The sequence below is a fragment of the Nycticebus coucang genome, chromosome X, assembly GCF_027406575.1.
Source record: "Nycticebus coucang isolate mNycCou1 chromosome X, mNycCou1.pri, whole genome shotgun sequence".
Taxonomy (NCBI): domain Eukaryota; kingdom Metazoa; phylum Chordata; class Mammalia; order Primates; family Lorisidae; genus Nycticebus; species Nycticebus coucang.
In genome coordinates this window covers 32,872,747-32,896,137 of record NC_069804.1, presented here as the reverse complement: position 1 = coordinate 32,896,137, position 23,391 = coordinate 32,872,747, and the positions used below count along the sequence as shown (strand labels likewise).

At 34.0% G+C, this 23,391-nt stretch overlaps 1 protein-coding gene across 6 annotated transcripts in view; it reads left to right on the top strand.

Moving 5' to 3' along the window:
- The window catches only part of DMD (dystrophin), a 2,416,375-nt gene that overhangs the window by 1,024,829 nt on the left and 1,368,155 nt on the right, over nucleotides 1–23,391 (top strand). For all 6 annotated transcript variants that reach the window (XM_053581215.1, XM_053581214.1, XM_053581218.1 and 3 more), the window contains 4 exons: nucleotides 4,592–4,771; nucleotides 5,087–5,215; nucleotides 6,998–7,168; nucleotides 21,090–21,212. In XM_053581215.1, coding sequence (XP_053437190.1) covers nucleotides 4,592–4,771; nucleotides 5,087–5,215; nucleotides 6,998–7,168; nucleotides 21,090–21,212 — 603 coding nt within the window. The remainder of the gene's footprint in view (nucleotides 1–4,591; nucleotides 4,772–5,086; nucleotides 5,216–6,997; nucleotides 7,169–21,089; nucleotides 21,213–23,391) is intronic.

Below are 23,391 nucleotides of genomic sequence, written 5' to 3'. Positions count from 1 at the left end.
CCAAAAACCTTGTGGAAGACTCTGGAAAACTTGTAAAAATGTGAAATGAGGGAGAGAGATCGTCGAACCCAAGTGAACTACACTTCTTGACCATTGAAGGAAAATATCTGTGGATGTGTTCCTACCAGACCACATAATTATGCCAATACTTTTTACAGTTTTACTTTTAAATAAAATTTAAAAAATTGTCTCCATCATAATCAGCATCAGTGATGAGAATTGATGAGCTCATGGCTAAATCCTGAACATAACATGCCATTTAATGTGTCTATAATCAATTAAACTTGTAGATATGGAGAATGAATCAGAATGTATTTTTCATCCTTCCCATGAACACAGGATGTGTCTTCACTAGAATAAATTACTCTACCCATTAATTTATTATAAGGAATTTATAGCAGCATTTAAAATTGTTATGGCTAGACAATAGATGACGAATTTATTTGAAATAATGCAAGTTCATGCATAATATGTAGACTGTTCTGGACCTATAAAATGTTACAAATTATATATATGGAAAAATATGTTGATTTATGGCAATTTATGTATACACTGAGTTTTACTCAATTCAGACATTTTTTCCTATGTCACAAAATCCCTCTAAGTGTATAGTTCACATTGAACTGCTTTTGAATCTCTCAAAAGTAGTTTTATGACTATGTCATAGGTCAAAATAAAACTCTGTGTACACAATCTTTTTCTTTAGCTTTGACATCAGCCCTGGAGGAAGCTGTCACATTACTACATGACTGAATAACCTAAAGGGTCTGAGGTATAACTTAGCCAATTTAGTTATTCGATTTAAACTTGCCCCTTTAGAAAAGTAGACCTTCCAAAACCCTCCTCCACCCCACAAGGCAGAAGAAGTCATGTGTGCTGAGAATTAGATGCTCTTGAAGGGAAGAAGTTGCCATGTATGTTCAATTCTTTGTTCCCATCTCTCCAACCTCATAAATTAACTAGCTCCCTTAGAGAGGTATGAATAATTATATAAATAGAATGGGCAAAGCTCATTAGTTCTCTAGACATCTGCAGGTCCAGACCTCCTCCTGTTTATGGAAAATTACTGCAGTAAGAGAAAACAAATCCTCAACAACCTCATAACATATGCTTCTGATAGCCTTTTATCCCAACCTTCATTCCTTCTAATTTCTTTCTACTTCATCTTTAATCAGTCCAAACCATTCAGTCCTGTATGATAAACTCTAGTTTCGAGTGTCACTTCTTCCTTGAAGCCATCCATGCTTATTCCAGCCATGAATCATCTTTTTCCAAAAAATTATGTTCTTTCTAGTATGATATGAAATTACTTTCTTGCATTGAATATTTTCTCTGCAGCTATGCTATAGGCACAATAAGAGTAGGTCATGTAAAGATCACTTCCTTATCTCTGGTAGTGAATAGCACAGTGCAGACTGAATATTAGGCACCTCAGTAAATTGACTAATTGATATTTAGTAAGACCTTCAGAAAGCCAGATCAGTGTATTGCTTTCCGAAGGTCTTAAATATCACATTTAAAAAAGATATTATTAAGTCATACCTTTGATTAAAAACATACTTGTGGAAAAAAATAAACTATCAAATGAACACAATATTTTTCCTAACTAAAAATAGTTAAATGATTAAATACCAGATTATTTTTAAATACTAAAGATAAAAAGTTAATTCCAGTTCTCTTTTTCTTTTTGAACAATCAAAATGTAAATTTTCTCATGAAACACTTTTAACCATGAGCAGTTATAAACCACCATAATGATCACTGCTTTGTTCAAACACATATTCATGATGGTGATAAGTTGAACAACTTTTAATTTTCTTATAGTTTTTGAGGAACTTAAAAAGACACTAGAAACTAGTCCGCATTTCCTGCTTTATTATTCCCATTAACTGAGATACAATTGGTTATTAAACATTTTATGTTCAAAATCAGCTGGAGGATTTTGGCAGATGTTTGAGGCATAATAGTTGTTTGTGATCCTGGAACTATTTGTGACAATATTTCCTAAGTTCAAAACTTTTCTGATCTATTCTGAGCTTTGGAAATTTGCATTGCTTTTAATTACATCATCTAGTATGTAAGAAACAAAAATACATGTACATGATAACTTTTTACATTGATGCTAAACATGTCATTTTTATGAAGACATTTGGGAGACAATTAGTGATCCACATATAAATTAAGATTCAATTTTTGAACTGTTATTGTTACAAATAAACTGTGTGGTGAGCCACTAGACAGGAATATAGGAGATAGAAAACGATCATTTGCATATATTCCCATGCCTTTGACAAATCATACTTGAATATAAGTTTTCAAAGGACAGCGATTTTACTTCTCTCCCATTTTACTCATAGTGCCTAGAACAATAGCCAACGTCTATGGTTGTAAAGGTTGTATCCAACACAAGGGTAAAGACAAAAGATTGAAAAGGTTAAAATCTAGTCCATGTCTGTTCACAAATCAACCTCCAGAGAAGGGGACTTTGTTCACCCAACGGAGGTACTTCTCATAATTGTAAAAAAAAAAAAAAATTGAGTAGAATTACCTATGAACAAATCGATTGTATGAATTGCTGGGTTCACTCGTGTGCAACAAATGACACCTGCATGACAACCCTGTGTATGGTAGCTGGAAAGTTCATCTGGCATTCATTGGCTTATTTTCATGTTGTTTTTACATTGAAAAACACAGACACATATACAAAACAATATCTTAGGATTGAAGAAACAGTGATTCTGTCTTGTATAGAAATGTTTTATACAATCTTTTTACTCCTTTTATTCCCCCTGCATATTTGATGTCAAAGGCAAAAACAAAACAAAATTATTATTATTATTATTATTTTTTGCTGCCACAAAACAAAATTATTAAGTGATGGTTAGTGGGCCAGGACCTGATGGTGTAGAAGAAAGACCATCACAAGGGCTACTTATGTATACTATAAAGATAGAAAAGACCTGTTGAGAGCATCCAGGAGTAAGAAATTCGATATCAGCTAGTCTTACATTGCCTCTCTGTTATCACACGTGGGTCTCCTCAGTCGCTCTGTGTGCCTTTATTACCTTTGACTCTTTGCACGTGGTCATCCTCTGCTTGCTTCTGATGGCTCCTACTCAGCAATTTTGTCTTGCTTTGGCTTTCTGTAATGAAAATATTAGCTCCATTTGGAAATGGATTTTCAGCTTATTTGCCAATCGCAGTCTCTGTATCCCCCAGTTAATCCTCTTGAGAAAGGACATATCAGGCTCTGGCTCAGCTCCTTGTGAGTGTCCAACAGCTGGCTGATTAGGCAAACAAGGGAGGAATCGGGGGCCGAGGGAGGGGAGTGCAAAGAGATCACATGGTCAGTCATGCCCTGTCCCAAGAAAGGGGCTTTCGGTAGGGCAAGCAATAAACATCTGTTCTCAGACCAGTTTTATCCATCAACAATCTACATATTTTCTCAATATATGCAAATTTTTTCTAAATCAAGTGTTAGGAAATAGTGCTGCTCTCTTAGAAGAATTTAATCTGGATATGTGGATGAAATTGAGGTCTGCGAACTAGGATTAGGGAAAAAATACATCTTTATTTTCATTCACCTAAAACTCAAGCATTTTTATTTTTTTTTTTTTTTTTGTAGAGACAGAGTCTCACTGTACCGCCCTCGGGTAGAGTGCCGTGGCGTCACACGGCTCACAGCAACCTCTTAACTCTTGGGCTTACGCGATTCTCCTGCCTCAGCCTCCCGAGCAGCTGGGACTACAGGCGCCCGCCACAACGCCCGGCTATTTTTTGGTTGCAGTTTGGCCGGGGCTGGGTTTGAACCCGCCACCCTCGGCATATGGGGCTGGCGCCCTACTCACTGAGCCACAGGCGCCGCCCAAACTCAAGCATTTTTAAAAGTTATAAATGTTAGCAACAAATTCCAATAGCAGCAGTACCTATGATTTGTACCAATAGAAATGACAGATATTTTTATATTATGCTCAAATCATTGGATAGACTTAAAAACTCCAGGGATGCTCATCATTGCTTTGAAATTACCCTAAAGATATGATGCTAGGTCTTGCTAGTTAACATGTTAATAAAGAAAGAATGTGTTACTATAGCATAATTAAAAAATGTTTTGTATATTGTATTTCAGTATCATTGTTTTCATTTAAAATCATATTTTATACTTTTAAAAACATTGCTATGAAAGCAAGTCCTTAAGTTTCTTCACATGCCAAAGAGATCCATGACCCCAAAAGGCTGAAAATTCCTACTGTAGAAACACAATGGCACCATATTTGCAGAATTTTCTAAAAGCAGTTCCTTATTGCTGCATGAGTTTTCAAAGGTCTACCTTTATCCGCTACATATAAAAATTAAGTAAATATAAATATATTTACTTGGATGGTGTATGTTTATCTACTAAACATGTATAATCATGAATGATAAATCATGTTTATGTATAAATACATACACATATATGCCCAATAACGAAAGTGTAATATGTATGGTATGATTTTCATGGTTATAGATTTAAACTTTTACACGCAGACATTCGTAAGCGTTAAATTTTCAGGCTACTACATTATTTGTAGTTCAATTCTCTTTTTCACAGGCTACTCAGAAAGAGATTGAGAAACAGAAGGTTCACCTGAAGAGTGTCACAGAGATAGGAGAGGTCTTAAAAACAGTTCTTGGCAAAAAGGAGACCTTGGTAGAAGATAAACTCAGTCTTCTGAACAGTAACTGGATAGCTGTCACTTCCCGAGCAGAAGAGTGGTTAAACCTTTTATTGGTAAGACTCAATGCTAGAAGCTTTACAAACCCTCTCTGTCATAAGAAAAAAAAAAAAAAAACTATATTAGCATTCAATAATAATTGTGTCTGAAACTTCTTCAACTGGACAAATCTGCTGGCTCTTATGTCAGTGTCTATATTGATTGTATTTTCTCCAGGTTTCTGATGTGTTCTATGTGGGTATCTCAAAAGTAATATGAATGATACTATGTTTTACTATATTTTTGTCTTTGTAAAATTATTGAAAGGAAAGCATATCCCTTGATTATGTTGTGTAACGAATTATGTCCGTGTATGTCTCTGTACAATGAAGGACTACCAGAAGCACATGGAGACTTTCCATCAGAATGTGAATCACATCACAAAGTGGATCATTCAGGCTGATACTCTTTTGGATGAATCTGAGAAAAAGAAACCGCAGCAAAAGGAAGATGTGCTTAAGGTAGCAAATATAATATTATGAAAAGTAATTTTCAAACTGCACAACAATTATATCAGTCAGCTTTGTCCTAGAAGACGCTAAGACCTCCTCAATAAAAGTAAAACCATCCCTCCCTCTCTCCTCTCTCCCTCCCTCCCTCTCTCCCCCCCCCATTTCCTCCTTTAAATAGGAATTAATGACATTGAAAAGTTTTGTAATCTGGATAGCTTTCCAAATGCACCTCTCTGCTAATTACACCCAATTAAAAATCTGTTCAGAAAGAGATTCCAGGATATTTTTTGATATCATATTGCTTTTAATGGCTGTACTACATTCTGTTATCGAACATAAAAATCAGTTGCCCACTACCATTCATTGAGCCCATCTGAATCAACACATGAAATCCAATCACCTGGATTTTTTATCCTATGCAACATCCAAATCTTAGTAATTCATCCTGATGCAGGCCTTAAGTAAAATGGAGGGGTTTTTTTGTTTTGGTTTGGTTTGGTTTGGTTTGGTTTTAACTATATGTGAAGCAAAAACGGCTGCAGGCTCTCTCTTTTTGTATTGAAACTAATTATAAAGAACTCCGAGTTCTTCTTTCTCAAAAGCAAAAGGAGTCTGAGAGATATAATGTGCAAATATGCCCTATTGTCATTACATTGTCTCTATTTGATGACATCTCCTTTCTCAGTTAAACAGTTGAGTCTTAACAAATCTCTTCTAAATTAATGATCATTTTTTGATGAAATTTTCAATAATTTTATTTGACTAGTGGTTACTATTCAAGGAAAACTCAAAGATTATAGTTTCTGCCCATGGAATTTATTTTCCTCTTATGCCATTGCTATTTTGTACAGATTACAATTCATTTTTTTCTTTTGTGTTCTTTTGATTGAAATAAAATACATACAGTATCAAATTTACCCTTTCAAAATGTATAATTCACTGGTTATTTGTATATTGGCCAAGTTTCACAATCAGCACCATAATCTAATTCCAACATTTCTGAAGATTATAATTCCATTTTAAAGAAAAGTTGGAAATGCATTTGAGGCCATCCTGAAAACATATTTACCCCATTGTCTGGACCATAGTTTTGTGTGGATCTGTGCTGCGTACTCTCTCCTTTATTCTCCCTTGATGTGTAGTGAGGAATGTCATCTCATGGTGAAATTCCTTCACGGACTTTGGAATATTAAGAACTGCGTTCTTAGAATTATAACCTCTGTATCCCCTTGGGTCAGGCAGAAGATCCCTGAATACCCACATATGTGACACAGAATCCATAGCTGTTAAAAAAAAAAAAAAAAAAAAAAAAAAACATTTTGTTCTGAGACACTCAATATAAAAGCAAAGAGGAAGTCCAGTGTACCAGGAAGGCATATAAAAGTGGTTTTTAGCTCTCTTGCCTTCTGGGCACATATTTATGTTCTTCAACTATGAAGTTCAGTAAAGATAAGATAAAATAAGACTAAATATAAAACATCACAATTGCTGCAGAAAACAGAAGTCAGAAAAACATCCCTAGTCATTGCTGGGACTAACTAAACGTTTCAAAATAGGCACGTAGCAACCCATTTTATGGAAGTTGGCTTTTTTCTTCCCTTTCTAGTCTTTGGCACGCACTTCCCCCTCCCTCCCTCCCTTTCTCTCTCCCTCCCTTTCTCTCTCTTTCCCCTAATTCCCCCTAATCTCTGTCTTCCCCTCACATGACCCTCCCTGACTCCCCACCCCCCAGACCCCATTTCCTCCATGAATTACTAACTTCAAGCCCTTTCTCTTGCTCATGGAATATAGCGTTTAAAGGCCGAACTGAATGACATGCGCCCAAAGGTGGACTCCACACGTGACCAAGCAGCAAACTTGATGGCAAACCGTGGAGAACACTGCAGGAAAGTAGTAGAGCCTCAAATCTCAGAGCTCAACCATCGATTTGCAGCCATTTCTCACAGAATTAAGACTGGAAAGGTAGGAAGATCTACTCCAAGGTGGAAACTAGTGCTAAATGATCTCATGCGAAGGTTGCACAGTGCTCTGAAGGGGGCAAGCAAGCCCCACGGCAAGGTTTTCAAAAGGAAAATGAAGGCCAAAATGTATTTAAGGAAAATTTACCACTGACTGTCATGGGAGATAAATATCTCTCTGTCTGTCTCTCTCTCTCTCTCTGCCCCACCCTCTCTTCCCCCCCTGCCCCCCCCCACTAGTTTGTTTTTCTGCCACAGCTATTCCAAAACTTCATTCTGCACTGGTTTACATGTGTTCTTTCAGGGGTCACCTATAGCAAAGTAACAAAAACGTAATAAATAGCATGCTGCAAGCCAAAAACAACAACAACAAAAGCACAAAGGACATCTGTGAAAAGAATGCACTGCTAATATATTTTGCCACATATAATATTGCTTGTATGTAATATAGATTAAATACAAGAAATGAGGCCTTGTACATCTGCATGATCTCGGGTGTTTGTACCTCTTTTCTGGTTGCTCACATATGTGTATTTCACTTGCTCTTGCTAATTGCAGACACTATGACAAAAATCTTTAGGTCATATGAAATGTTCAAGCCATGAAAAAGAAATCATTGCAAAGCTTATATATCCTAATTTTTGTAATTTTATATACTGATTTGTATTTTTTTCTATTTAACGAAGAACCAGGGTATATGAAACTTTTGCATGATAGCCTTTATATTTGTGTAACGTTTTATGAAGGCAAAATCTTACCCAATAAGTAGTTTGCAAAAATATGTAAACATAATATTATAGAATTTGAATGGTTGGGGAATATTTGAAATGCAAGGACTTACCCCTAAATTTATGGATTTAGCTTGACAAAATTTTCAATATATATGATATGCTTTCAAATATAAAAAGTATATATAAGTATATGCATATAGATAATTGTTAGAAATGATCTTAAATGAGAAAAACTGTTGAAGTATTTTTGAGAGAATATGCAATACATCAGGTAAGTACTGATTCCTGTTAAATTAGGAAAACATGTTAAAAATATTTTGACAAGTATGAACACCCGATAATGTCATGGCTTTAAAATTGCTACTTTTTCTAAGGCATTATAATGTATCATCGTGTTATACCTAATAGTGCATATTTGAAGTAGTTTTCAAAATATATGAAATGTGATATGTTGAATTCTAAATAGTTTATACACAAATACATATTTTACCCTTCAAAATTCAACAGCCTAAAACACAAGTTGTTAGCTTACCTTAATTCATTGCTATTTATTTATAGTAGTTAACTACTTATTTCTACATCTATCTATCTATATATCTATACACACATATATATGTTTAAGTAAGTAATAAACAACTAAAACACATCTGATAGACTCTGAAATTTAATTGTCAGAGTACAGTTTCCTTCAAGAATTTACTCTGTTACTTATAAAGACCATTAATTGGGTTTACTTCTGTAGATATCAGTGACTTAATTAAACAACCAAAGAAAGTTTATTTCAATCATCTAAACATGTACTACTTCACTACTAAGTTTTATATTCTTCTCATCATATATGTATGTATATATATATGCTTTTTAATCACTAAGCTATAGAATATTGAAAACAGGATATTATTTTGAGGTAAATGATGTTGCAATATTGTGACTTGCAGTTACTGAAAATAGGTGGAATCCATTCTCTATCGTAGAAGTGACAGACCTAACCAATAGAAGTGAATGACTTTTCATTCTATATTCTACTTGAATTTGTGTGTATACCTCAGAAAATCATGCATCTAGTGACCCAATAGATGTCTTTTATTTACCCCACTGAAATAAGGCATAAAACAATTCAAATCAATATTTTTGATTATATATTAATTGACTAATGACATGGTTACTTTTCAAAGTATTTTTCCCTCTAAATTAGTAAAGGCAACTGAGTGCAATGATGTCCCCATTTTGTGGCCCTGAAGAGATGAGTATGCTCTATTGTCAAAATGAAAACAAAGCCACGGAGATAAAACATATGTGATGCTTTGCTTATTTAGTCATCACGTCATGTAATGATGTGGAGCTTCCATTTTGTATATAAGGATGTAAAGAAATTTGCTTCAGAAGTATCTGTTTACAAACACAAAAGTAAATATTTATTGCAATCATAAAATATGTTTGACATTACCACGTCTTCATGGAGATACTCAACTAATGTGGAGGCAATCCTAGCACAGAGAACAATGGATTTAGAAGACTGAATTTTAGCCTTACCTTTGTCAGTCATAGTCAGAGCATGTGATTTCTCTGTACATCCACTTCAGTATTTGCAATTTAAGGGACTTAAATTAGTAGTTTTTGAAAGGAAAACTAACCCCCCCAATGAGTTATTTTCTAAAATTAACTATAGAAAATGAAAACTAATGGAGGTTCTAGGCAGAGGAGAGATTTGTCACTTTATCCCTCTCCTTTCTATGATTGGGTTCAGAAGATACAAGTTGTGCTCATAAAACGTGGTGCTAAATTACTGACTTAAATTAGTGCAGAGGTCCTTGCTAGTTCTAAACTTTTATCTTTCCATAATATAATTTTGATTAAATAAAGAATTCAAGATATTTAATGGTTTGTGCATTTGCTTTTAGAATAGGGAAGTTCTGAAAGTGCTGGAAGTCTTAAGGGTGGCCTTTGATCTCAAAACCAAACGCCTTTATAGTAGGGGTTAGGAAGAGTAATATTAGATGGGAATATGACTCTTCGATGGCTGAGTCTATGGTTAAGGTTCATGAAGGAGAATAACCTGGGTGGCGGGGGGGAAATCTATGGTAATAAAGAAAAACAAGTAAAAGCAGGTTGAGACTGTATATGGGTAGATCCACGGACTCAGTGTCAGAACTCATTTCAGTCTAGCCTTTTAAAGGTCAACAGGAAAGAGCAATTCAGTGGAGCAAAAACTTCTCCTAAAAACTCACTGAAAACTTCTAGATGTACTATTTGGTGAAGAATACAAAGTTAGATACTCCCATATCTCCTACAAGGACTAGGAAGTTCTCCTACAAGAAATTCCAAAGCCAAGAAAGCAAAGAGCACTGGTATCCCCAGTTCAAATTGGCTGAGGCATTGACTGTCCAGGTGCAGCTCTCAGGAAAGATAATTTTGCCATCAGTAAGGAGCAGTATGGTGAGAATAGAAAATTCTTTTTTTTTTTTTCTTTTTTTGAGAATAGAAAATTCTGAAGGTAAAACCACTAAACTTTCTTTGCTAGCTGAGCACAGTACCAGTTGTATGATCATGGATATCACTGCCTTACCACTCAGAGCCTCATTTCCATCTACAAATTAGGAAGATGATGACTATCTATCTTATTTTAACCTCAAGATTATAGTCAGGATCAAATGAATTAATGTATAAAAACATTTTTAAATGTATTATTATACAGATATGAAATAGTACAAATGTCCTTAATATCTGTGATTATTTCCATCCATATATATATATACAACCAAATTCAGAGGGCTGATACAAAATTAATGGACCAAAAATATGGAGGAATGGCTAATTTCTTCTTCTGGTATTTGATGGAATAGATGGAGCCAGGAGGACATGTCTTTGCTATTTACATGACAAGGACCAGCCTGTAGATAAACAAGTGGATAAATTTAAGAAGTAGTAGGAAGTTCTGTTTTCCCCAAATACAGCCCTTAAAATGCATGACGTGATGCCTCTTCCCATTTCATTAAGGTTACCCAAGAGTATCCGATGGCTTTAAGAAAGCTTAATCTCTCTTAATGTATGTGAAATCAGTATAAGCAAATAGCAATTTTAATGAGGAGAACCAGAATTATAAAAATGAAACAAAAAATTTTAGAACCTTGAGTAAAGTTGATAAAATGAATGAGGAGACACATGTTTTCTCAACTCTCTCTGCTTTAGGGCATCTGAGCATAGTGGCATGGCTGGAGACAAAGAGTATTATAAGGGAAAGAAGGTGCCAGGAGACAGAGCATAGGAAGAAATAAATTGACTACTTAGTACTATGGCTTAAGGTAGCTCTAGCTATTCCTCTCCATCCTTCCAGAAGCCAAATTTGAGAAAGGGAATCAGCAATTTGGGACAGATGGTAGTTGAGATGGATCTTAATGAACTACTGAAGGAAGAGTTGAGAAAAGGGATCAAACTGGTTGAACTCTTACCAATCATGTACTATTATTAGATCACAGTGTTTGTTAACGTGGGCTCCATTGATAGATAAGATGTAATGGATTCAAGGAGCTTACAGTTTAATGATGGAGCCAGATATATTCATAGATACTGGGTTGAGAGTGAGTACATGGTACGCGAATTTAGTGGCCACTCTAGCAACACAGAGGAGATGACAATTCAGGATAAACCTGTATGAAGAGTGCACAGTGTGTTCAATGGGGAGTAAATTTAGTTTGCCTATGAAATACAGGGAATGGGACTTTAGCTGTGGAAGGTAAGGCTGAAGAGGATGGTTAGCTACAGTGTGAAGAGGTCATAGACAACCAGAATAATAGTTTGTGCTTAATTCAATAAGCAATGAGGACTTCTTAATTTTTTTGTTTTTTGCAAAGATTAGTCTAGCAATGGTTGTGAGGATAATTCCACTGAATAATGACATGAAGTAGGAAAACCAGTTAAAATACTATTGCAATAGTCTAATAATGACCTCAAAGAAAGAGATAGTTATGGAAGTAGGAAAAAAAAGTGTTTGTCAAGAGCAATGATACTCTATTTTTTGTTTGCATATGTGAGGAATTACTAAAACACAGATTTCTGAGTCCAAATGGAGAGAATCTGACTCAGAGGTAGAGCCCTAAAATTTTCCTTTCTAACATTTTTCCAGGTAACATTGACAGTAATGATCTAGAGAACACATACTGAGAGTCACTGATCAGGAGATGTTGAGAACTAGCCTAAAGTTTAATTATTGCATATTAGGGGCAACAAGATGATGAACTCAGAATGACTCAGGATTCAACTCTGATTGAGTGGGAAAGTCTGTATATGAACAGAAACAATAAAATACATTCAATATGTATCGGGTTGTAATATTTAGTTTCAAAAGAATTTTTACTGGGCAGCGCCTGTGACTCAAAGGAGTAGGACGCCGGCCCCATATTCTGGAGGTGGTAAGTTCAAACCCAGCCCTGGCCAAAAACTGCAAAAAAAAAAAAAAAAAAGAATTTTTACTATACAAGCTTTAGCTGTGCCCTATTAATATAGGCAATTATTTTACTTTGTTATAAAATACTATGAAATTTATACATATAATTTACTTACATTGTATAATATTTTCTTCTAGAGATTTAGAAAACATTCAATTTTCTTTTTTTCTTGATTGATTTTTGATTTTTTTTTTTTTATTGTTGGAGATTCATTGAGGGTACATTAAGCCAGGTTACACTGATTGCAATTGTTAGGTAAAGTCCCTCTTGCAATCGAACATTCAATTTTCTAAGGAGCTAAAACATGAAATCGCTGACCCTGAAATTGATAACTAACCAAAAAATTGTGAATTTATTTTTTTTCTGCCCTTAATCATTTATTAAGGCTTATGTGCTATAGGATGTATGTGCCCTTTGTTATTTAATTTCCATATAAGGCTTGACAATTGGTGCTAAAATTCATGTATCAGATTCTATATTGACATATGTATTACAGCTGTAATAGAAGATTCGAGCAATCTGGCACCATGTATTTAAACAGTAGTAGTTTGAGTGCTATCATAATTCTAAAGTGTCAAGCTTTTTTATCTTTGCTTCTTTTTTGCTTTTAATCAGTGTCAGAAAATGTAAAAGTAGTCATTCTTTAGATCAGAGACTTTCAGATGTTTATAGGGGATTGTGAGAAATAGTGAGTTTCCCATTGATGTAGACTATCTCAGTGCCAAAAAATGCATAGTGGTCTAATCTGTCTTAAAATATGTCTTCAAAAAAAAAGTTAAAAAAATATATATATATGTCTTCAATTGTGAAAAATAATTCAACAGTTGTCTATGCAGATATTTTGGCTATATCGATGGAAAAATAAATGATGCATCTTATAAATGTGATCTACAATGTCAAATTAAGATTAACTGGATTGGAAACATTTAATTAAAACCTAACATTCTCCAGTCAACTTTTTCAATACAAATATGTTTATTTTTTCCCCTATGCACTCTATTTCTCGTTGGGTTCTAATTTAACACATTCTTTGACAAAAAATACAATTTGTTAATTGGTACAGTTATTATACCTTAATATTTATGTTTAGTCAAATCTTCAAAAATAAATTTTTAAATTAGATGAAAACTTAAATATTTCTGAATATTAAATAATTTGTAGAGTATTAAATATGATATTTATAGCTAATGTCTTCAGGAAATAGTAACAGATTAATGCCCAAACATAGAATAATATACCTGCTAATTTTATTTTACTGAAATAAAAAGAATCAAATGAACCTATCAACAGAATTTATGCTAACGACATTTTTTCGAAGGATATCCCCATAACAAGGTTAATTCCATTGAAGCTTTGATAAAAAGTCCCTTTTGTAATCATTTAAAATGTTTTCAGTGCAGATGTATAATCAAATTTGGTGAGCAATGTTATTTGATAAAACTAACTGGGTCTTATTAGTATGACATTTGCAATTATTAAAGCTATTTGGTGATTCCTGATTATGGTCTTTTTAAAAAGTAAAATTATTTCCCTGGTCAATGCCAGGAGGCGAAGAAGTACTTGTTCTTTGTACCAGAGACTTTCAGGTATTTATAGGGGATTGTGAGAGAATCCAGTGATTTTCCCCAGTTCTCACAGTTAGACTGGTCACAATATATTAGATCCTGGTCCAGTGCTTTGCCCACTCCAATGTGCTGACTCAGCATAGATTATTACCTCTGTGGTCAACAAATATTGTTGGTCTTTTACATGTTACTGTAAACATATCTAATTTCACTTTAAACACAGCAATTTTAGTATGCTTCTTTATATTAGAAATAAGAATTGAACAAAAGGTGTCAGGGAAGAAACAATGGAGGAAGGAAGTAAAACATGAATACAGAAAAAAAAGAACTAAGTCCAGAAGAAATCAAAAATACAAAATTGTCCAAAGTGTTATGGTTTTGCTATTAATCTATGTGTCCCTCACATATTTTAGAGTGAAATCTGTTCCTCTTCTATTTCCTTTGCTACTGCTAAACTCATGTAATCACGAAATAGAGACGTATTCCAAGTTATACTTGACAAAAAGTCAGTGGCTAGCTTTGGACCCACCAATCTATTTTGTTTGCAATTCTGAAATATCTACCAACCAGGATGTACTGATTAATTAGCCTCACAAATCAACCTCATTTTTACAGTCTCATCATCGAAGGTAAACCAATACCTTACCTAATATTGAAAGAATGTGACAAATTAATGTCATTATTCTGAGCCAATATGTTTAATTTTGATTATGTTATTTCTTCTATTTTCTTGTATTTTCCTCTAATAAGTTTAAAATAAGAGAATGATTTTTTAAGCAACTTTATTTGATTATCTTTGTTTGAACACAGATGTAGTACCTTTTCAGTCCTCTCATCTTTTTTTCTCTGCAAGTAGACTGTTTCGAAGTAACTCTTATATCGTATCACTAGTCTGTCTTTTCTGTATTACAGGGTGTTATTGATCCTTGACACTATTCAATTGGATTTCTATGAATTATTTTTGTTTTTCCATACCAATATTGCAATGATAAATTTTCAAAGCTACAAAATGGAAAGAGGAGACTGGTTGATTTTAAGCAAGTTAAAGCCAATCTGTAGCACTTGGATTATTTATTTTCAATTTAAATGTTAGTGTAATTTGAATATAGTGGTAAGTTATGATTACTAAGATGCCATGGTCCAGATTAACAAATGTTAAGTTTTCTGTCTGTGTAAACACAGTCATTATTATACTAGTGTATCTATGCACGCTGAAGTAATATTTAACCAAGGAAAGCTTCCATTTTAAAATCAATAAAGTGTATCTGAGTAATATCGAATGCTTTCAATTTACAATGAATCAGTTTGTAATTGATTTTGTTTATCTTCAGTGTTATTCTTTCTTAACTTGTTATATAAATCACCTTTAATGCCAAAACTTCAACAAAGCCTTAAATTTGATTAATCCTTAAATTATCCAACAAAGCACAATTAATAGCTGTTAAGAAATTTGAAACAACATTAAAAAATCAAGGAAAAAAAGTGTTGTCTTTCTCAGTTTCTCTGTCTCTTCTTTCTTTTGTGTCCATTTATCTGTTTGTTAAACTTCCCTATGTGCTACTTTATATGTATTTTGTATGACTTCACAGTAATGCTAACCCTCTTAAAATTAAAAGGTAAGTAAAAAATCCAAATGTGTCAACCCTACACTTGCTATATACTTTCTCCTACAATATTGTAACTGTGGTTTCACTATTTTCTATATATTCTAATACCTATCTTGTGTGCATTAACACTGTGTGATTTAATTGTGATTCTAGTTCTTCAGTGGTCACATGTTTTTGTTAAAATCAATAGAAGTAATTGACTCAATCATTAAGATGAGTTATAAACATTGCTTGAAACTGATTTCAACAACTTCCCATAATTCTGAAATGCAAATCAGACATTGTATACTTTGTTTTAAGATTTGATGACTCAAGAATGAGCTATTAAATTATAGATGCTACCTTAGTATATGTTCCTTTTATAGCTCGTATAAGAATTCCAAATTGCAAAGACAATGAAAACCAAGGAAGGGCATGTAAAACTTTAACTGGTTGGGAAAGTGTTTTTCTATTAGAATTGTCATGACCTAATAGTGAGCTAGTGAACTCTTAGGAAAGTAATTAGGTTTTTTTCAACTCCTTGTGTCTATTCACATAGATGTCAGTGGCTGAGGGAATCTTGCTAATAATACAGCTAAAATACTTGAATTGATTATTTATGGTTATTTTGGTTATAAAATTGGTCACTGGTTAATTCAGTTAATATATGGGGAGTTCTAAAACTTCTAATTTATATTATAAGCACCTTTCCTGTACAAAAAAGGGCTACATTTGCTGTCAAAACCACAAAGTAGTATAAGATATGTTGCCAACTTCAAGGATTGAAAATATGTTTAGGGAGAGAAGGAATATATCCTCAATAGCCAGATAACATTATATTCAAATATATGCGAGATAGTGTAACACAGTGGTTCTTAACCTTCCTAGTGCCACGACCCTTTAGTACAGTTCCTCATGTTGTGGTGACCCCCAACCATAAAATTATTTTTGTTGCTACTTCATAACTGTAATTTTGCTACTGTTGTGAATCCTAATGTAAATGTCTGATATGCAGGAGACCCCCAAAGGGGTCGCAACCAACAAGTTGAGAACTGCTGGTGTAACATAACCTAGGATTACACATGTGAGCACAGAGACTTCTGACTGAATAGATCACAGACTCACTCCCATGAGTTTTCCTATACCTCGAGGGCTTCTGGAAAATTCCTCTCAGAGAACATAATGCAAGTGAATAAGAGTAACATTAAAAGAATAATCTAAATCCACTAAAATTGATTACATAAAACATCAATATTTGGCTATTATTAGTAAGACATTACATAACATTTCAAACTATTAAGGAACTGTAGTTTATTTTCAGTGTCATGGTTATAACAGTTGCTATAGATCTGATTGCCCAAAAAAGTAGCCACTAACCACACATGGCCACTGAGCACTTGAAATGTGGGTACTCCAAATTAAGATGTGCCATAAGTGTAAAATATGTGCGAATTTTGAAGACAGTAGTATGAAAAAGTGAATGTAAAATATCTAATTAATGGCCAGGCACAGTGGCTGACACCTGTAATCCTAGCACAGTGGGAGGCTGAGGCCGTGGATTAGTTAAGCTCTCATGAGTTAAAGGCCAGCCTGAGCAATAGAGAGATCCTGTCTCTACTTAAAAAAAAAAAATGAATAACTGAGGCAAGAGGATCGCTTGAGCCCAAGAGTTTGAGGTTGCTGTGAGCTATGATGCCATAGCACTCTACCTAGGGAGACAGAGTAAAACTCTTATCTAAAAAAAAAATCTAATAATTCATATTGATTATTGATCTATATGATAATATTTTAGAAAGTATTCATAAAATAAAATATATTAAGATTAATTTTACCTGTTTTTATTTTTTAATATGGCAGCTAAAACATTTAAAATTACCTACATGATGTGTGTAATATTTCTATTGAGCTGAGCTACTATACAACTTTTGTTTGAATTTAGAGGAGAGAACTTACTACAAAGGGCTAACATTTTAGAAAATTATCCATGTGAAAGAATCTTGTTTCTAAAATATAACCTAATATACCATCATCTAGCCTCTGCTTATAAACTTTTAGCAGCACTTTAAAATTAGTGCTTTGAAAATGCTATCTTAATCACTAGTTCTTATATTTACTTAAACTTTAGGCTCCAAATAACTTGTACCTGTTGATTCTAGTTACTCACAGTAAAAGTACACATAACCAGTCAGGTCTTTGCAAATTTTTTACATAGAAATTGTGTTATCTAAAATTCCAACTCCCCTTTTATGGAACCAATTTATAATTACTCACATTTTCTTATGAAAGATCGATCACAACTATAGCCTAAGATGGTGGAGAGAAGTAGAGGGGGATAGGAAGGGAGGGGGAGGTTTGATAGAGGGAGGGTAAACGGTGGGACCACACCTATGGAGCATATTGTAAGGGATCAAGTCAAATCCACCAAGTATAGAACATAAATGTCTTAACACAATAATTAAGTATAAATGAGGTGAAAGCTATATTAATTAGTTTAATGTAACCATTCCAAATTGTATCCAAAAAAAATCAACACATTGTACCCCATAAAAGCATAAATGTATTCATGATCTATGTGTATATGACTTAATAAAAGGAAAAACATTAAAAAATAAAATTCCAAGCCCTTAAAAAATTCCTTGAAATATCAATTTTGCTACTCCACTATTTGTCATTCACTTTTTTCCCCGGGAAATATTTAATTATGAGTACCTGTGATACTGTACTCAGAAGTAATATGAGTACTCATAGCCATATGAGGTAGATATTCTTTTTATCCTCATTTTACAAATAAAGACTGAGGCTCAAAGAGGATAAATAACTTGTCCATGGTCCCTCAGCTAGTAAATGGTGGAGTCCAGATTCAATCCCTGTAGTTCTCATTCACCATTCATTTTCCACCAAAGGATGAAAAACATTCTAGGACCCTGAAGGAGGTTTAACGGGCATCACCAAATAGCCCACAATAAAAGGTCTATATTAGGAGTATTTTAATAAGGCTGGAAATGTCCTTGGGGAAAGATTAGGGGAAGCTTTGACTATCTGTTGGAGTTTGGACTTTATTCTATTTGTACTTGATGGATGCCTAGGTTCTTGAGCAACGAAATAGCATAATGAAAGCAATGTTTTTGATACATATTGATCTGATCACTGTGCACAGGCTGGAAATGATTTGGCAGGAAGGGGATTCTCTGTACCTATACACAAGTTATTGCCTTAGACCTGTGTGAGACCTAGAAAATATGGAGTCTTTGGGAAAATAGCAAGGACGTGGATCATAGTGAATGAATTGACGGTTATTTCCTGTTATTATACATTGTAGTAAGATGTTCAAGAACAATATGACTTAAATTTTAAGCCTAGATGATGGAGAAAAATGATCTTCTGTGAACAGAACTAGACAAGTTGGTGTTGCAAATAATTTGAGAGGAAGGTAATGAGCTCAGTTCTAGGCGTGTTGAACTTCAAGGGAGACTTCTAGTTATTGAGGAGTCTAGATTGGACTTCAAAAGTGAGATAACATTTGAAAGTATAGACTTGGGAGACATAGAAATCACAGTTAATTTCAAGGAAGAAAATATAATTTATTATGGAAGAAGCATTGAGAGAGAAGTACAGAGGCCCAAGTTCGGAGCCTTTGGAATTACTCTGAGTGTGTGGAGGAATGAGCCAGAGAAGCAGCTGGTGGAATGAAACAGGTAACTCTGACTGCAAATAGACTCATGCTATCTTGACATCCAAATGCTCAATAAAAGTTATTTTGAGCATTATTCATCCTCATATATTCACAACATCACGGAGACCACTGTAATTGCTTTTATTAAATGTTAGCAAATGTGAATAACTTTTCAATAACATAAAATACCACCACATTGGTGTTGTATGTTATGATTGTAAAGGATGTTAAGCTTTTTACTTTTATAATCCTTTGAACAATGTATGACTTTAAAGTATAGTAGTATGCTGATAATACAGAAACTGTAATATCCTTTAGGAATATTTAATTATTATCAATCTGAACTGGTTCAGAAAAGTATTATGATATTTCAAGTGACAAATAATCATTAAGATTTAAAACCTAATATGATAGCAAGTCACTTTTTAAAAAATATCTCATAAATCAATGGGCGGCTCCTGTGGCTCAGTGAGTTGGGCACCAGCCTCATATACCAAGGGTAGCTAGTTCAAACCCGGCCCTGGCCAAATTGCAACAAAAAAAATAGCCAGGTGTTGTGGCGGGCACCTGTAGGCCCAGCTACTCTGGAGGCTGAGGCAAGAGAATCACATAACCCCAGGAGTTGGAGGTTGCTGTGAGCTGTGATGCCACAACACTCTACCGAGGGCAACAAAGTGAGACTCTGTCTCTTACAAAAAAACAAAACAAAACAAAAAAAAACCTCATAAATCCTTATGGGGAAGTGCCTATACAATATGTGTTTGTGTTGCCTGTGAAAATCATGGCCTTGTGAATAGCACTGAAGAGCATTTGACTATTCACTTCTTCATTACTACCAGACTTCCTTTAGATATTTGGTTTGGCTTTGAGCAATTATTCTTATTGTCCTCAGTTGCTATCTAATAAAGTAAAGGTATACCTGGGAATGTGATTGGGGAAGATAAATGGAGATTGACAAATGTAATCATCCTGGCATAAGACACAGAGGATCATTCTTGAATTGGTTTTACAAAGTGAAAACTTGTAGCTCTGAAAGAAAATCAGATTCCTGTATGTCATCTGGGTTTTCAAAAGCTATCAGATAGAAAATATTTTCCAGTGTTTAAAAGAAAAAAATCCAAGAGAATCCAAATGTATTTTATTAACAGAACTTTAACCTAATAGGGAAATCTTGCCTACTTTTAAAATGTCTTTTCATTCATCACTTCAAGTGTTTTGTTTATAAAATCAAGGGATCTTAAAATTTGTTGAGACTGTGGTATTATCAGTTTTAAAATTAAAGAAACTGTGATATCTGTAACATTGGAAAACATATATTCAAATACTTTATGTGAAATGTTCTGGGTTCATTTATTTAAATTTATTTATGCCACCAAAGAAACTATTCCTAAGGCAAGCTAATGGCATTGTTTGTCTTAGAATAGCATGCCTGTCAATTTCACCATGCTAAAAAGGCCATTAAAATAGCTGATCAAATTGCCATGTGGTTTTTCTAGGGATAAGGTGACAATTCTGCATTCCTACCTAAGTTTATTGTTATTTGATGAATGAGGCAATTCTGACAAGACGTATTTGCCCACATGGTATTTATATCAGAATGTTTAAAATAAGATCAAATTCAACTTTAGAATATTAAAAATTTGTCCAGGTAAATGTATGTGTAAGTTGACTTTTGTTGATAACAGAGAATGATGAATTGCATTATTTTGCATGTATATTCAGCTCTGGTGATGTTAAATGTTTCTCCTTATTTGCATCCTCGGGTACTTTCCCAGTTGTATTTCAAGACCTTTATAAAATATAATATGGAAATATAATGCATGTCATTAGTTTAGCAACAGGAAGTTGAATAAATGTATTTCTTTTGGTTTATGTTTCTAATAAAAAGTAAGTTTGATTTAAATTAGCACTATCTTTTTTTTTAGGCCTCCATTCCTTTGAAGGAATTGGAGCAGTTTAACTCAGATATACAAAAATTGCTTGAACCACTGGAGGCTGAAATTCAGCAGGGGGTGAATCTGAAAGAGGAAGACTTCAATAAAGATATGGTAAATTGGTTGTGATAAAAGTGTGAATGAACTAGAAGTGAAAATGAATAAATATTTGGAAAGAAATTAGATAACTCCAGTTTCCAACTGAATTTTCAAAACATTTTGCACGTTTTAGAAGTCTAATGATTTTTGTAAATGCAAAGTATTCTCCTTGACCTTGTATTATGAATTCCAAATTACTATTGTATGGCCACACAGGAGCACTTTTGAATTTACTGAATAGCTCACCAATTTTGTTTTGACCTATACAATTTTCAAACTCTTCAAGGGCAAAATGTTTTTGGAAAAAAAGAAGAGTCAAATCAAAAAGAAATAATAATAATTAAAAATGTAATAAGAAATGCAACTAGTATTTTGCAATTTTTTGTCAGTCATGTTTTGGTAGTAGAACATTTATTGCCGAGAAGGGGTGATTATACACAATATAAACATTGTGTATGAAAGTTTCCCACAAAGTGGCTTTACCAAAATGAATAAATAGTACAGTGTATGTCTAAAATCTGTATCAATTCATGCTGCTTATTTCATGGGAGTAAAGAAATATGACCATGTGGGCTATTCCCAACCTCAGAACGTATTCCTTCAATTCTAATTAATTTCAAAATATCTTTTACATATCTCTCTGGCTTGAATTTTCCTGTATCAAATACTTATTCACTGAGGGTTTTTTGTTTGTTTTTTTCCCGCCCTTCACCGTCCTTTTCACCATTTCTTTAACCCCCTTTCTCTGCCGTCACCTCTTTAGCATTGTTAACCTTTACATGCATCAAGCTAGAGATTTCTCAGACGTGTATTAATGCTGGAGACTTCTCAGACAATTCTTGTAAATGACATCAGAAGGAAATATATAATTTTTAGGTAATAAGTCTGTGGAACTATTTCCACCGATCTTAGTTCCCACTGGTGTCAGTTCTGACTTCCTGGAGCTGCCTCAATCAGTACTCCCTGGGTATGGGGTTTGGTGGCCTTACCAACTCAGCTCATGTAAAGAAAGACAAGAAGAGGCTTTCCAAGATACTGAATTACAACAACCTCTACTTCATGTCAAAGAAGAAACCAGAGGGCACCGAGATGAAAAAGAATGCTGCTTACCTCTTGGGCTGACCACCAACACTGCCCTAGTGCCCTCATCTGGTGTAGGGAAAGAAGTGAAATGGGTTTCCTTTATGTGTGTGCCTGTGTGTGTTATTTTGTCCTCAGCCTTACCAAATGCTCCGGACTTAAGGAAGGTCTTTTACAGACTATAAATATGTAGAAGATAGAAGATCCTATTCCCTTTAATAGAAGATCCTATTCTCTTTAGACAAGATGAATAAGTCTTTAGTTGTGTGTTGTAGTTCAAGCATTCATTATAGATTTAAATATGTACACGCATACACGTGTTTTTTCAACTTGTCTATTACTCGTTTTCCTCCACTCATTGGCGTACCTTGAGTACCATTGCATGATGAGCTTCTTGGATGGAAAGTTTGAATATTCTGAGTTGTAAGAAAGACAGGAACTGAAGAGAAAAATCACACGGTCACGTATGCCATTATGTTAGACTAGCACTTATTCAAATAATTTCATTTCTAAGAAAGAAAACGAAAATATTGTTCTTAGAGTCTGAAAGAACAAAATGCACGTTGAAAACTTTGAAAGCCATTTCCCACTCCATATTTTAACACTTGTTTGATCTTATTTATTTAAAGGCAACGTGCCTATATGATATACTTTTTAGAAATTGTTTAAAAAATAAATTAGCACATCATTTTTTCTAATATTTTTTCTGGTATTTCTCCTATACTTGGACATTTGGGTTTTAGATATAAAGCCGAGATTATTAGGTAGAACATAAAACGAAATATTTTCATTTAGCAGTCTATGAATATTTTAAGATTTGCTGCCATCTCATATGGACATTTATGTACACATCTATATTCCCATATATCAGTTAAAAATATAAATGATGGAATTATTTGTCTAAACTTATTGATTCCCAGAATTATGCTAAAAACCAAAGCGAAGGAACACTTTCACAGTAATTCACATCTTGTCTGAAATGAAGAAGTACCAGATTCCCCCCATCTTCATACACGTGCCTCTAAAAATATGCCTCTTAAAACTAGATGGGGGGGAAACTGATTTTCATTCTAAAGCACAAAATATAAAAGCAAGGCTATGTGCACAGTATCCT